Genomic DNA, 17,121 nt, shown 5'->3' with positions numbered 1-17,121 from the left:
CTTAAACCTGTTTTAGCCCAGAAATCAATCAGACATACAGACCCAACGTCTGGAACAACCTACCCGGTCAACTATAAAGCAGTGTACTTCATTTTTTTCTTTTAAGGCACATCTCAGAAAGTATCTGTCATCAAAATATTTCTTATGTAGGTCTAGCCAGTTTAACACTCTTTCTTCGAGTCTTGGTCAGCCCTTAACCACACAAAATGTTATTTGATTTCACCCATTCTCTTCCTTCCTTCTCTTTGTCAATGATTATACAAGGGCATCTTATCGTTTGCATTTATTCTATCATCCACTCATGCGCATATAAGTTACAGCTATAAGATAATAATGCGCATTAGAATTCACACTGTCTTGCACTGTCACTTGCACACTTTCATGAATTATTATGTGGTCAATGATGCTGTGTCTTTCTTTTAACAAGCACGCAGCCTCTATTCTTTAGGAATATGTGTACTGTACGACAGTTGATTTAATTGTGTCACAAGTTTATTGGTGTTTTCATGTAATTGTATGTATCAGGGTCTCATCCTCGTCAAGCTCTACTTTTTTGCGTACAAACTGTTATCAACTTGTATTGATTTGTAATTATATTGTACTTGATGGAGAGAGTCAATGCAGACATTAATATGCCAAACCAAACCAAACACACACACACACTCACACGCACGCATTATTCCGTAAGGGTTGGTTCGTTATTCCGAAGGTTCGTATTCCCAAATCGAAATGAGGTTTGTTGTTCCTAAAGGCCGTGTCACACCATAACGCGGGCTTGTGGCGAGGAGGTAGTTTCCAGCACGTAGAAGATTTTCAGCGGGCGAACAAGAATGTTTGCAATTTTCATTCATGCCTTGTCATACCGTACGGGGGAACTTCTGCGGCTTGACTTGCGGGGAAACAAATTTACTCCAAGGAGCTCTCCGCAGTTGGTCCGCACCTGACAGTATCTAGCGCGTAGTTGCCCGGAGGTGCTCACGCAAGTCCGATTTAACCGCAGCCAAGTTTTGAGCATGACCAAAACTTTTTCCGGGTGAGTCGCGGGAATGCCCGTAGAGGTCCACGCAGAACGCCAGTAGGAGACCCTTAGCGGCAGTACTTCCCAGGCAATTCCCACGCAGGTACTTCGCAGTCCCGTGATGCAGCCAAGATGATGAAATTCTGTGAGATTTCAGCCATTCCATTAGAGGAATTCCTTCACTAAGTTGTCAGCCCCCACGCGACTGGTACAAAGGTCACACAGTATACTCGCAAGTATAACGCGTCCAGCAAGTAAGACACATGCGCTGACTCGCACAAATCCTTTTCCGCCCTCAGGAATGTCCGGTATGCTAGAAAATCCCTACACGTAACAAGCCCGAGTAGCTTGCCCGGAAAGGTGTGACAGGGCCTAAACACGGTTGCGGGTAAAAAAATATGCGTGCGCACCTCCGGGCGACTACTTATGAGATACATGCTAGGTACTGTCATGTGCGGATATCTACGGGGACCTCCGGGTAGTCAAAATTGTTCTTTGCAAGTCGCACGCAAGGCTGGTGTGACACGGCCTTAAAGGCCTTGTCACGTCTTTCCGGGCAAACCTTGCGTGTGACTTGCGAAGAACAATTTTTGCTAACCGGAGGTCCCCGTAGATGGCCCGCACATTACAGTACCTAGCACTTATCTCGCCCGTAGTTGCACGCAAGTCCTGTTGACCCGCAGCCAAGTTTCAAGGACGTGTCACACCAGCCTTGCGTGCGACTTGCAAAGAACAATTTTGACTACCCGGAGGTCCCCGTAGATGATCCGCACATGACAGTACCTAGCATGTATCTCAAAAGTAGTCGCCCGGAGGTGCGCACGCATATTTTTTTTACCCGCAACCGTGTTTAGGCCCTGTCACACCTTTCCGGGCAAGCTACTCGGGCTTGTTACGTGTAGGGATTTTCTAGCATATCGGACATTCCTGAGGGCGGAAAAGGATTTGTGCGAGTCAGCGCATGTGTCTTACTTGGTGGACGCGTTTAACTTGCGAGTATACTGTGTGACCTTTGTACCAGTCGCGTGGGGGCTGACAACTCAGTGAAGGAATTCCTCTAATGGAATGGCTGAAATCTCACAGAATTTCATTATCTGGGCTGCATACCGGACTGCGAAGTACCTGCGTGGGAATTGCCTGGGAAGTACTGCCGCTAAGGGTCTCCTACTGGCGTTCTGCGTGGACCTCTTATACGGGCATTCCCGCGGCTTACCCGGAAAAAGTTTTGGTCATGCTCAAAACTTGGCTGCGGTTAAATCGGACTTGCGTGAGCACCTCCGGGCAACTACGCGCCAGATACTGTCAGGTGCGGACTAACTGCGGAGAGCTCCGGGGAGTAAATTTATTTCCCCGCAAGTCAAGCCGCAGAAGTTCCCCCGTACGGTATCACAAGGCATGAATGAACATTGCAAACATCCTTGTTCGCCCGCTGAAAATCTTCTACGTGCTGGAAACTACCTCCTCGCCACAAGCCCGCGTAGTTTGCCCGGAATGATGTGACACAACCTTCAGGCCCTGTCGCACCTTTCCGGACAAGCTTGTTGCGTGTGGGGATTTTCCAGCATACAGGGCATTATTTTTGAGGGCGGACAAAGATTTGGGGGAGTTTTGCATGCGTCCTACCCGCTAGACCCGTGCTACTTACGTTGAATTTACGTGTATTCCGTGTGACCTGCGTGTAAGGCGCATGAGTGATGCGTGAGGGCTGACAACTCGGTGAAGGAATCCCAGAGGTCCCACAGAATGACGTTATCTTGGAACTGGCAGCAGCCGACTCTCAACTAACCAGTAGAAAGGCAGTCACTGACCCTCATTATGCACGCAATTTGCTCGTATAGCCCTCAGAACTGACTAGCTACGCGGATGTTTCCAGGATCGACACGATTCCTTGCCAGTTAAACACCCGTATTATGCTCGTTAGAATGCCCGCAGAATAATGATCACGTGCGTGTCCGGCTCGTGCCTACTTCAAGCGGTCGGATAACTGCCTGTGACCTACGGCAGCTATACGAACCTCCTACTGGTGTTCTGCGCGGACCTCTGAGGGCAATCCCCGCGACTCACCCGGAACAAGTTTCGAGCATGCTCAAAACTTGGCTGAGGGTAAACCGAACTTGCTTGCGCTCCTGCGGGAAACTATAGGTATGGGCGAGATACGTGCTATAGGTATGTCAGGTGCAGGTCATCTGCTGGGCGCTCAGGGAAGAAGTACTAAAAGAAGACGAAAAGAAAAATGTTCCCCGCAACGCTTCCCCAGACAAGGTGTAACAAGAACAAAACCTGTTCCGGGTGAGTCGCGGGGTTTTGCCCGCAGAGGTCCCCGCAGAACACCAGCAGGAGGCCCTACTGAGCGGCAGCACATCAGATTTCTGAGGCAACTGAAAACGGATCGGCTTCGAAGCTCTCACGTATGGAATACACACAAGTAGAAGGTAAGAAGCACGCGCCTAGCAGGTAAGATGCAAGTGCCAAACTCGCCAACATTCTTGTACGCCCGCAGAAAATTATCCTGCGTGCTGAAAAATCCATACTCGCAACAAGCCTGCGTATAGCTTGCCCAGAAAGGTGTAAACGGCCTAGAAGCTTCGTTAATCCGAAAATGAAAGAAAGTTTCTTATTCCAAAGTTTCGTTAATTCGAAAATGTTCGTTTTTGCGAAAATGAAAAGAAGGTGCGTACTAATATATTAAACCTTCGGAATTACGGACCTCTTGTGTAGGTCTATATATTTCGTTTTCAGATTAACGAACCTGCGGAATAACTATCGTATTTCATTTTGAGAATTACGAACCTTCGGAATAACGAACTGTAACCGACAATTCCACGTTTTGTTGTTGTTGTTGTTGTTTTTTTTTTTGTACAATAGAACATCTTTGAAGTTTAATTTAGTTACAGTTCAAGTTTATTTCCACTTTCTGGCAATAACATAACATGCATCTCCCATTCAGCAATTGATATTGAAACCTAATAACTAACGACACATTGTAATGATTACGGAATAATCAAAATGAAGTAATGCATTGTGCGAAAATCAATTTACATGTGCACTGAAGAGAATAACTTAAATGTACAGTCTGCCTTCACAGACCTTTTGAATTCGCCTGACGATCGGGAAGAGTCTGGCACGTGCAGGTATTCGACGTCGGGTCGACGTGCAACAAGATGATCTGCCTGAAATATGGATGTGAGGAAACTTAAAGCTCTCACCGGGGCTTCCTACCCGGTAACATACCTTGATATCTAGATGCATGCTAAATAGCCCGATAGCAATGAATTAAAACGATGAAACAAGACTGTGATAACGGTGATCATAAATGCCAAAAATCATTGTAATGAAGGAAAAAAATCTCCATTCTTGTATACTGCAACTATGGCTATGGCCTTGGCGGGTCTTGAATTGTTATGTAAGTTGTCATTTTGTTTGAAATGAACTAGCAAGCAGAAGACACTACAAATTGAAGAAAATGCAAGAAGATACGCCGACATGAGGAGATTTTATGAATTATGCGAGACCTCGTGAACGATAGCGAAGTTCTTTTATGACTTGCTTTTTGTTCACAGCGTGCTTCATAAAACGCGGGAAGCCCACCATTAACTTGAGATAAAGTTCACTCCAAAGTCCATGTAATCAACCATCTCTAGGTAGAACGCCCTATATTTTTCAATCAGTTTTATTGAAGAAAATATAATAATCGTAGTCATGTGAAGGTAATAAAAGTCTGGTTATCTTTGTCAGCTCTTTAAAGATTATGGCAGTCGATTACCTACACTTCATTGCATGCCAGTTATACGACCGTACCAGGGAGGTGAGACCTCCCTGACCGTACTAAGCGTCACTGTCGGCAGACTGCAGTGTCGTCAAAGGTGAAGCTAATTCCGATCTCGGAGAATGGTATATAGTTCAGTGAAACACTGTGATCAAATGTTGTTAATTTCAATGAATAAGCATCACATTAGAAGGGAACCTCACCAGTCTATTTCACAGATTAATCATTGATTGTTAGTTGTAACGAACTTGAGAAAGTCCAATTAAAAATAATAAGAACGATATGAATCGTGAAGAGGAAAAGTTTTACCATTGGCCATTCAGTGAACAGGCAGTTCGAGCTGTCAATATTCACAAACACGATGGTGTGTGTGAGATTTGTGTGTGTTGCGATAAATTCATTGCTAACTGTATGTTACCTTCTATCTATAAATCCTGTGACATCACGACTCGTATTGTTATAAAGTTTCGTGGGCAGTACAAACTAAGCTTTAGAGATTCATAACTTTTGAACGGTTTGTCTGACTAGGGTCCATGGTCTGACATTCGGCAAAATTTCAGGGGGGTTTCAATAATCATTCTGCGCTTGCTGAATCCATTTAATGTATATATGCTGCTGATAAAGAAAATTTCCCTTGAAGGAGAAAGTGATATATGAATTCTGCAATTGTTTTTATTAATGCACATGCTTTCACACGTACAGATAGGTCTATACCCACGCATTAGGGTCCTAAATGTTCTATAGCGCCGTTTTGATCATATTCTGGGGAAATTATTCTCTTTTCCCCTTCAAATAACCCAATTTGTTCTGTATGTATACTGTGTGTCTATTTCCAGAGTCTGCATACAGCCCCATTCACACACACACACACACACACACACACACACACACACATGAATTTTACGGATTTTCGGAAGCGATTAGAAAATTGATCAGTGTTTGAGTAGTATCCTGTCCGAGTGTACATAGGCCTATGCCCATGATTTGTATGTTACGGCTACTACTAAAACACTGATCAATCAGTGTTTATTCATGTCGAAGTATACACTCTTAAAACATCCGAGTCAGAACTGACCCGGAACTGGGTCCGTTGGGGTCATACACCGTTCCGGGTCAGATAAGACAAGGAATGGGGTCACATAATTATGACCCATTCAGAGTGCTGAATTTGGTCAGGGTGACCCCATTCGGGGTCTTCATAACCAAATTCCAAGTCATTTTTGACCCGGAACGGTGTATGACCCCAACGGACCCAGTTCCGGGTCAGTTCTGACTCGGATGCTTTAAGAGTGTAGGGCAGTTTGTTAATCAGTTGCGATAGCTCCTGTGTGTGAAACATGGGCCTTGCGATTCAGCTCGAATGTAGGACAATTCGCATAACGAATTTTAGAAAACAAAATCGACACCTTTTAAAATGTGCATTGATGTGCAAGTGATTATGGGGTAGGGTTTGAAGAGTCATTGTGTTCTGCACAATCAACACATTTCGCAGCAGCCTCCAGAATGAATGGAAATGTACGAATCTTTTCAGTCGATTGACTCAGAATTATGTAGAAAAATAAAAACACGCGGTAAGATCCTTCTAAACTGACAGTGATACTACAGGAAGTAAATCAGAGCTTCATTTGATGTGTGTGTGTGTGTGCATGTGTGTGTGCGTGTGTGTATACATGCAGTATATGCTGTCGTAGTTTCAAAGGTCAATAAAGCTCGTGACTTCTAAATATAACGTCCCGTTTGATGTTCAATATCATAATTCGAGCTATAACCAATAACAATAGTGATTAACATGCATTTAGTTCAGCGAGCTGTGAGCCAGAGAACCTTTCTTTGCATTTCATCGGGACGACGCTGAGCGATCAACACCCATTTTGCCAACGCTCTTCTCTTCCAACCGACAGGATCAAGAAATCGCAAGTTCCGCTCGTGCAGTACCTAAACTTTACTGAAAGATTGTCACGTCGGCAGCATGAAACATCGCAGGAGACATTGTTGACACTAACTCACACTTCTCGGTACGTATACTACGGCAGGTTACATGATTATATATTTTACTCGATAATCAGTACCTAGAAATATAATAGAAAGATCTTCGTTACTCTGATTTGCTCACGGGGAATGAGTACTAGTATTTCACAGCCCTCATAATGCCAGTCTAGATTACATAATCACATCGGCATAATGTGATAGTGTCACTCTGAAATACTCGACGGTTTCTTGAGTATAAGAGTGGCCATCTATGTCTCAACGTCTTAAGCCTATTTTAGTTCCTGGTTGATTTGTTGTTTGTGTGTTTGTTCGTTGGTTTTATAAAGATCACTATATACAAAGCAATACACAGGGGTGTATGCAGCTGTCGACTGTAACGAATCTGATGCTGAATAATACTACGCGGGTGTGTCTCTTCTAAGGACCCATGATCACTCTTCCCCTCGACTCTCCCTTTTTCCATGCACCTTCCACCCCCCCCCCCCCACCCCCTCCCTCTCTCTCTCTCTCTCTCTGTCTCTCTCTCTTGCTGTGTTATATTCCATGAATATTATATTCGTCTAAAGCGTTTTCAATAATAATAACGGGTTATCATAATAACATTATTATGGCATCGTTGACGGAAGTATGATGAATTGAGACCATATGCATGTGCTCCATGAGTGCACATGTAAACTGAAACTAAAAGGAAAATGCCAAACGTCGCCATGCAGTCATAGCAGTTCTGTTTCGTATGACAGTGAAATTCTATATCACGTCTTCGTCATCTATTATGCCTACCACTAATTGCATTACCATGTATTCTGTCGTGTAAAGGGAAGTACATCCTAATATTATGTTGCTTCATATAATGAAAACAGAAAGATCAGAGAAGTACTATAGATCAATGAAAATTTGGTGACACACAAAAAGTTATTATTATTATTATTATTATTTATTCGGCTTTCATTCACAAATTTCATAGTACATATTTCGAAATCAGAACATACGCTGGAGTGGTAAGGGTGCACCAGGTTGGGCAGCCCGGGTCTGGAAAGAGCCAACTAAATGACTTGGGCCCTCAGGCCATCCTCCCCAACCCACCTGGTGCACCCAAAACAGTCAATTTTCATTAACTGGCATACATTTAAACAAAAACAAAAACAAAACAACTGTTTCTTTGTAAGTGTCAATTTAGATATGTGTAACTACCAATCTTATGATTTTGTAAAGGCTTTAGAGAAAGAGACAAATTTTGGACTCTGTGTGATCTCGGTATTGAGCAGCTCTCCATTTTGATTTGTTCAAACAGTCACCAATTTTCATTCTCTTCATACCTGTTCTTGGTATACAATAAGATTCATAATAATTATTATGTTTATAATCATAATCATATAATCATACGTTTATATACAGTAATTATTTACGGGCCGGTTATGTCCATTTTGATTTTCCCCCTTTGTATTGTTAATTATGTATATTTATAGGATTTATAGTTTTGCATATGTATTTATCATTATGTATATTTTTCTGTTTTTTCTATTATATTGGATGTGAAATAATTATGATTATGTTGGGTGGATTAATGGTAGTGAATTTCGGTAGATTCGTATAATTGAACGAAAGATTAGAGTTATTTTGTGTGTGTGTGTGTGTGTGTGTGTGTTTCTTAGGTTAATAAATGTATGCTGATATAAGTTCATTTTAGTGTTTTTTTTCTCTTTTCGTCCTGAAACAGCTGTTCATGTATCATGTTTGTGTGTAAATGTACTTGTATACATGTATATATTTGTGTAACTGTCAATCGTGGTGTGATGGACCGAGTCCACTGTATTTCTTTCCTTGTACTTACCTGCCTGTGGGCAGGTAGTATCCTAGGAATATTCATCACATGTTTTAATTTGCAAAGGAAATAAAGTATGTTATATATATTCATGCATGTCCCCCCTACATGACAGCGGATGATATTCCTCCGTGCCCAAGTATCTGAGAGAATGAAATAAGTGAAATTTTGTCTACAAAACAAATTGTTACCACCCAAAAATCAACACAGCTTTTTATTGTGCGTGCGATTTTTCTCAGTCATTGACTCATCTGCTTCTCTGATCATTCTGCTTTGATACGAAGTAACACAATACTGGGTTTGACTTGCCCTTTAAAGGGGATGACTAGTAACTGATCAGTGGGAATCAGTGGGAATGCTGGAGGATGATTGTTCCAATCCTTGTGGGATTCGTTTACGAGTACCAGGTACGTTACAACATCTGTTGTTGTGTGAATATTATTTGCTTCAGAATGGTCTCATATTCACGTAATGTGCAATTTAATGTTTCCAGGTTAGCGTGCCTGGTCAGTGACGGGGCATTAATCTGCACATTACTTGAATATGAGACCGTTCTGAAGCAAATAATTTTCACACAACAGTAGATATATAAGGTACTCTTAAATGAATCCCACAAGGATTGGAACAATCATCCCTCAGCATTCCCACTGATTCCCACTGATCGGTTACTAGCCATCCCCTTTAAAGGGATGGTACAGTATTGGTGGATATGAGAATTGAGTTTTTAACTTTTTGTGAGATACCGAGAAAACACTTATGATATAGTACAGAGCATACCATTTTAAGAGGAATTCAAAGTTTATTTGATGAAAATTGGGTTTGGAATGACTGAAACATCCAAAAACAAAGTAAAACAAAGCGATCGCAATAAAGTGTGGGTCCCACACTTTATCAGAATCGCTCTTTTTGGATATCTCAGCCATTTCAAAACCAATTTTCATCAAATAAATGTTGAATTCCTCATAGAATTGCATGCTCTTTCATATTTCATAAGAAGTCTCTCATTATCTCATCAAAAAATGTTAGAAACCTGAAATTAGGTCTCAACCAAAACTATACTATCCCTTTAATGTGTAGTTTCACATTATGAGTAGTGATGGATATAGGCGTACAAGGACTACTATTACAGAGTAAAACATGTGGGACTTGCTTGACTGGTTGCTGTCTAGAAAGCAAATATTGCTGTTTTTTTTTTTTTACCGGTGCCTTATCTCATTTTTATCTGACAAGTTCATTCCCACACTGTCGATCAATATTCAACCATAAATGTGTTAGTTTATGCAGGAATGATGGAACACTTAATTCTCTGTCACTGGCACTGGACGTTAATGATAGTGAGATTCGTTGACAACACCGTGTGCAGTGACATTTTACGCGTGTTTATTGCAAGGACAAGGAGTTGAGTAAGGATAATTGTTGATTCTTTTTGTTCACTTTCTTTTTGTTTCTTGTAGTAGTTTCATTAGGGCCATAAGGTCCAGCATGAGAATCGCAGTTCAGTGATATCTCCACACGACTATACGAGCAACGGAAGTTCTTAAAAATGACGCATACAATGGATCACGACGCCTGTCCTTACTTTGGCGACAACATGGATGCGACTACGCCGTTCCTCCCGGAAGAGCAGAAACTCGGCCAAATCCAAGGAGAGAACGCGGAGCCCAGCAGCACTCCGAGCGGCCCCTCGAGTAAAGAGTTCGTATTTTCGTTTCGCGGGAAAGACGTTCTTCACATCCCACTTCCTATCTTCAACGTGTTTCTCACCATAATGACCATCCTAGGCAACCTCATGATGGTGGTGACACTCCCACTTCTCTCCCAGTCCATGACGACGGCAAACTCCACAGACGAGTACCCCGTTCTCTTCTTTAGTTCACTCTGGTTCCCACTCTTCTTTTTCCTCCTCGTGGGCATCAACAAGTACATCGAGCCCACCATGCCCCTACGACCAACCGTAAGCCATCGCACCATGATCCTGGTTGGGGCACTGAACTCCATGAACGGTCTCCTGGTGGTCTATGCCAGCGACCCCTCACGGACCAGTCCTCAACTCCAGTCCATACTCAGCACTTCCATCATTCCCTTCACTGTCATCTGCCGCTTTATCATTCTCAGAAAAGGTAACCAAGCTGTGAGCGTTCTTACGGTCGACATCCCAATTATTTCTTTTTTCTCAGCTAGCAAAAAGATATTGTATCACATACGAAAATATAAACATTTTAATAATGATTATACGTAGCTTGGCACCAGAATCAGAGGGAAAGCTTAATTCTACTCGTTGACTGTCTGACAAACCATTTGTATACCGTAATTAAGAGTTAAGGCAAATAAGGCCCATGAGTCCTGTGGCCCACCACGACCGATACTGCGCATACATTAGCCCCGTAATATCCGGCTCGTAAAGCCTTTTTTTTTTTTGCCCAGAAGGCCCTGTTTGCCTATTGTATAAAACTCGTGCGCTGTGTGACTCGTGGTGTCTCTTAGCGTGCACCCAAATACAAGTTAATGTACATCATGTCAAAGGTATAATGTCAGAAGTACGCAGAGATTCCAATCCGTCGGAAGAAATCAATTTGAATGTTATAATCACTGGAATAGCACTTCAGCAGCAGAGCCAACCCGATAATACTTTATTGCTTTTAGCGAAATTGTTTCTGATGTGAAGGAAATAGCTACTGGAATGTGTAATTTTGCGTTGAAAATAGAAGATAAGATAAACCATTATCAACTGCAGGGGTGAGTCGAGCTCGTCTGGTATGCACTGGTGTGGTTCTCATCGGGCTTTTCATCTCGCTCGAGCCGGTCATATTCAGCGTCGACCAGCCGAAGGCGGATGGGGATGTGGGCAGCAACTCGTCACCGTCTGTGGAAGGTTCGTCGGGGATTTCCCATGTCCTTTGGCCTTTCGTCTTCACCCTTGGATTTCTCCCTCTTGGCATCCTCAACTCCATTTTGGAAAGAGAACTCAAACAAGATGAGGTAAGTAGGGATGGTCCGCAACAGGACCAAACCCATACCTCAATTCAATATTCAGAATTTCTGACTGTTCTGTTGTAATGGTACAAACTCAAAGATAACAGCTGCCTTGTCACTGTTCAATGACTATACATGACATAAACAAATCACGATAATACAGCGCATTGCTTTTTTTTTAATTGATGCAAGCTTATTCGACAATTTCATGATCCTGTATATAGGCCTACAGTTATGCACGATGTTCTATCATACGAACTTTGGCATTTTTGTTGAGAATGTAGACTATTGTATAGCTGTGTTTTTAACGCTAACAGCTGGCTAATAAAAATTATAGACAGACTTACGATCACTATCAAGAGTCTTACGAAAAAAAAAATCACACCGAAAGTGGATGACAACACAATGGAGTTGTATTTACACAATGCAAACGGTGACTTTGTGTGTCACCAACAGTGACTTTATTCATCTTTATCAGCTTCGATATATTTTCACGAAATCCTTAACCCTAACTTACCCGGGGGGGGGGGGGGGGGGGGCATAATGACCCCCCCCCCCTCGACGAATTCCGCGACCATTCCGGCGCGCAAACATTTTTGACCGCGCCGCTCGCTGACTTTTTACTTTCAAGTCTCGCGCAACTTTTGAGACCAAATTTGTTGCGCCCGGGCATACCGTTCCGAAGCCACGCCCCATCAAAAAATTTTCGTCAACCCCAAAATTGCTCAAAAACGTGATTTTGTGTACAAAGCCAATACAAATTGTGTTTTTTTCAATTGATTCATATAAAGATTCATAATTTTAATTTTAATGGCTGAAATCAATTTATTTTAGTATAATTATGCTTCAAAAAATGCATATGACAAATTCTGCTGGAAAAAACAACAAAAACAAAAGTTCGAAAAAACAGTGAAATATAAAAATTGATAAAACAATAAAAAACATAAGAAATTAATTTTGATTCTGAATTTTTTTAACGCACAAATGGTCGGAATGTCACTAGAAATATTAACACCAAAAATCAGCATTCCATAAGCTTTAATAAGCCAATTACAGACGAAAATGAGGGTTTTTGCATATATTTGAATAATTAATTAATTTAAAATAGAAAATGCAAATTTTTTGAAAATTTAACTTAACAATCTTGTAGATTACATCCGGCTTTATGTTCATGCAAAATTTTGCGGCGATCGCGCGATCAACCGCCGAGATCTGAAGGGGGGGGGGGCATAATGCCCCCCCTAGGAATTCAAGCTCGCTAAATAGCTAGTTATAGGGTTAAGACGAAGAAAAGAAAGACAAAAGTTGAGAGAAGCGTTGAGAGAGAAAAAGAGATGAGAGTAACAAACAGGATGAGTTGGGTGCTGAGGAGTTAGGAGATCTAGAAGATGTCATTCATTTTATTGATCATACTTCATGAATCCATTTTCATTTTGTCGATACTCTCACAGACGGAATCATTAATCTTCCAAGCATTCGTCCAGTTATACAGTACTATCATTATCTGGGGGCTCTTCTGGACAGATTTCATTCCAGGATTTGGGGCGGTAAGACAAACTTTTGTTTTGATTTAAAAAAAAATACTGATTTTCCTTCTTCTCTCTTTCCATTTTCTTTTCCTTTCTCCACCTCAGTATTCTTCATCAACTCTTTTCTGACCGTCTTTCTGGGATGCCCCGATTGTCATTTCATTCTGTCCTTCTACTTAGAATAAAACCAAGAGGGCCGAACAATATAATTTTCAATTTCATTATCAATCTAAGGGTCCTGTGCTTTGCCGTTGCTACAAATGGATATAGGCCTACTCTATTTCATGTCAGTTGTTTGTGAATCAGGGCAGACTTCCGCTCTTGAACAAAAGAAATGATTCTAATACTTGTAACGATAACTAGAACAGAGAAATAAAATCATTATAAAAAGGCAATCAATATACAAGGTATTCCAAAGTGTGCAAGCAACACACGACTGTGCTGACTTGAGATCATTAACCTTGATATGACACATAATACTATTGTCATGTATCAAGAGTACAACAGTGAACACCAGTTGAAATTCGGGGTTTTGAATCTGTAAAGCTCGAATGTCTGAGTGGCGTAATTAATTTTGTTTCCTTTCGTCTCGTAACTCATATTGTCTTGTCTCATGTATGAGACAAGACAAAAGTTACGAGACAAAAGGGGACAAAATAGTCTTCCCTTTAGTGTTATTTTTTGTTGTCCCAGTCTCGTTTCATACCCATTCGCGTGTGTGCATACCTCGTGTCACTGTTTGTTACTCTGTCTTTTCAGTTGGCTTCTAGACCTTTTTTTTTTTTTATTTGTGTTCTTCAACCTATTTTTCTATCGATGTTCTCTTCCAGAGGGGCCCATATTCTACAAGCTTTGTCTTTTTAGTGGGTCCCTCCATTTTTCGCACTTGTTTACTTTACTTTGATTACTTCAGTTTTTCATGACAATGCCGCATATAGGTCTATGATTGCTATAAGGTATCACATTTTATTATTGTATATATAACTTTCTATTTCACATAGTTTTCCTTAGCTTATTCTACGTTACGAAAGAAAGTGATATGTATACATTTTTTTTTGTTGAAAAATGAAATAATATTAGAATTTGAATTTGTAATGATCTACAGGCGAGCAGTCCTCGGGAGTTCTGGGATAACCTGTCGCACGGAGCGCGGTGCATGTACGGACAAGATCCAGAGTGCAGCGACGCCGTGCTCTATTCAGCTCTCTTCATCATCGCGTACTGCCTCGCCAACCTCTTCATCTTCCTACTCGTCCGATTCGCCGAGGGTGCTGTGTACCTCGTGGTCGTCCAGGCGCTCGTCACCCCGCTAGGGGCGCTGTTTTGGACGCTGTTCTCGTCCGACCCGTCGTTCCACTGGCATCCCGTTTTCAATCTCGCTACGGGCTTCGTACTGGCGGGACTTCTAATAATGGTGCCCGCGGTAGTAATGTATAACTATTTTGGGGCACAAGAGCGTAAAGCGGAGGAGCAACGCGCGCAAGCAAGCGCATCCGACGACTAAATGGTTCATCTAGACAGTCACAAAATCAGGATGGCTGTTTACTTGTGGATTTGAAATGTATAGTCCGAACAATTCACGAACTGTTGTTTGTTTTAGTATATATACATCCATGCAAATTGAGCTTTGATAATACGTGAGCCTACTTTGGACAGTGGGTAAAGTTTTTGATAGGTATATGTATAAGAATGATTCTGTTTTTAAATTTGGGGCAGTTGGTCATTCAGTTCATAACTATAAGCAATATTGTATCTATGGAATGTTTGCCTTTCTTATGAATGCTTCCAAAGAAATTTTATTTCGTTGATGTGGTTCCTATGAATCGACTCTCTCTTGTGTATTGTTCATTATGCGGAAATATATAGCTATTGTGCAGATCTGTACAAAATATTCTCCTTTTATACTTTCCATGCCAGTTAGTATACTAGTATGATGCCCAGGACAGAGTCAAGTGGATCGGTCGTGAGAATTGGATGCGCGAGTTTACCCACGAGCGCAGCGAGTTGGTTTTAGACTGTTCCCAAAGTTAAACGAGAGCATCCCATTTTCATGCTACGAAATAGGCCTGTGCATCATTCGCTGGGCCCGTAAATTTATGATATTCTACCTTTTAGTTCTTAGATAGGGTCACCAATGTCAGTAGAGGTTTTCAGAATATTGTTATTTTTGTTAAGTATGGATGATATGGTTCTGTGTGACAGTATAATTGTTGCATCTGGGCCCCATTTCATAAAAAGTTGATAGATGATAGCACTCTTGCTGGAATGGCAATTGTCATGGTAGCGACAAGAATCCATCTTCCTGATTGGCTGTTGCTATGAGAAGTTGTCACTCCAGCAAGGGTTGCTATCATAACATCTTTTGTGAAATGGGGCCCTGCTGGACTTTGATTTATATCTTGTGAAAACTATGCAGATGTTACTTTCAAGAAAAGTATAAAAAAATGAATTCCCGCTTAAATATGGAAATGAGAAATTGAAATAATGCATATCGTTGTACACTCTGTATTATAATGCTTCAAAGAGACGTGAAATACAGCGCACAAACTTCACTTGTGTTGGTGTGTCAGTAGTGTATAGCATCTTCCTTCCGTTATCAATAGATGTTAACTTCTATTGGACAACGTTATGAGATCTGTCGTGCAGAATAAGCCTGTTCAATTACGACATATCTAATTTTGTACACCCCTTTCCAACATAGATTGTTCCTGTCAACAACAACAAAAATAAAACTTGCCAAGGCTTGCCCGACATAGCACCAACTAATACTCGCAAAAAAATGTCAAGAACTTAAATGCATTGCGAATGCATGGATGTGATAAATCAGCACTATATTATATGACAGGTTTTTATAGTTAAAAAAAACACACACACCATACATTCAGTGTATTGAATACCCTAAATAGAAAACTGCTCTATTGAAGGAGACTGCCGTTGTGTGTGGGTGTGTGTGTGTGGTGCGTATTGTCTGAATAACAGTGAACAAAGAATTCACACAATATACTGCATCTATAAAATCGTATTGTATTCGAAGGTTTATCCCTCAGAAAAATAAAGAATGTCACTAAAAATTCTGATTGCTTTGCATTGCTTGAATGACCTTTGATACAGTCTTTTAGTGAATCGACAACCAAGAGAGGCCTTCTTGAATTCAGAAGGCGAACAATAACATGATTTCAAGCAGCTACAAACATTATGATCATACATCACATCCCTAAAAAAACCCAAACCCACCAAAAAAACAAGCGAGCAACCAAAGAATAACTACTATAATACCGCACATCAGTATTCTTAGCGCATTTAAAGGGATGGTACAGTATTGGTGGAGATGAGAATTGGGCTTTCAACTTTTTGCGAAATACCAAGAAGACACTTATGAAATAGTACAGAACATACCATTTTAAGAGGAATTCAAAGTTTATTCGATGAATATTGGGTTTGGAATGACTGAAACATCCAAAAACAAAGTAAAACAAAGTAATTGTAATAAAGTGTTGGTCCCACACTTATCAGAATTACTCTGTTTTGGATATCTCGGCCATTTCAAAACCAATTGTCATCAAAGAAAAATTCCTCATGGAATTACATGCTCTTTTCATAAGAGGTTTCTCTGCAGATCTCACCAAAAAATGTTAGAAACCTGAAATTAGGTCTCAACCAAAACTATACGATCCCTTTAAAGGTATTGTTTACCTTTGACAGCAGTGCATGATTTAAAGGTACTGTTATACAAATGATGCACAGGATAGAGTGCGTTAGTGTAGGCGTAGTGCACTCGAGGGTATTTACAATTGTGAAACATGCACGAGGCGAAGCCGAGTGCATGTTGCACTACATTGTAAATACCCGAGAGTGAGCTACGCCTACACTAACGCCACGAAATAATCCTGTGCATCATTTGTTTTATAAAATGGGTCGAAAATTCGAAAACTAACATCATTTTTCAGCGTTTTTCACGTACCTTTGTGGGTCAAGACGTCCGAAGATGTTCGTCCCAAACTTTTACGCACGTCGCACTCGCGGA

At 41.2% G+C, this 17,121-nt stretch overlaps 1 protein-coding gene across 1 annotated transcript; it reads left to right on the top strand.

Annotated features, from left to right (window-relative positions):
* Positions 1-10,158: 10,158 nt before the first annotated feature.
* LOC139732430 (chloroquine resistance transporter-like) lies at positions 10,159-14,608 on the top strand. The gene is made up of 4 exons (XM_071643291.1): positions 10,159-10,715; positions 11,330-11,574; positions 13,020-13,115; positions 14,203-14,608. Exons 1-4 carry the CDS (start codon positions 10,187-10,189, stop codon positions 14,599-14,601), a joined length of 1,269 nt encoding a protein of 422 aa, XP_071499392.1. The 5' UTR covers positions 10,159-10,186; the 3' UTR covers positions 14,602-14,608.
* Positions 14,609-17,121: the final 2,513 nt, after the last annotated feature.

Source organism: Diadema antillarum, unplaced genomic scaffold, assembly GCF_040938485.1.
Source record: "Diadema antillarum isolate AM-2024a unplaced genomic scaffold, OU_Dant_1.0 seq00000423_RagTag, whole genome shotgun sequence".
Lineage (NCBI taxonomy): Eukaryota > Metazoa > Echinodermata > Echinoidea > Diadematoida > Diadematidae > Diadema > Diadema antillarum.
This window is presented reverse-complemented; position numbering and strand designations above follow the sequence as displayed.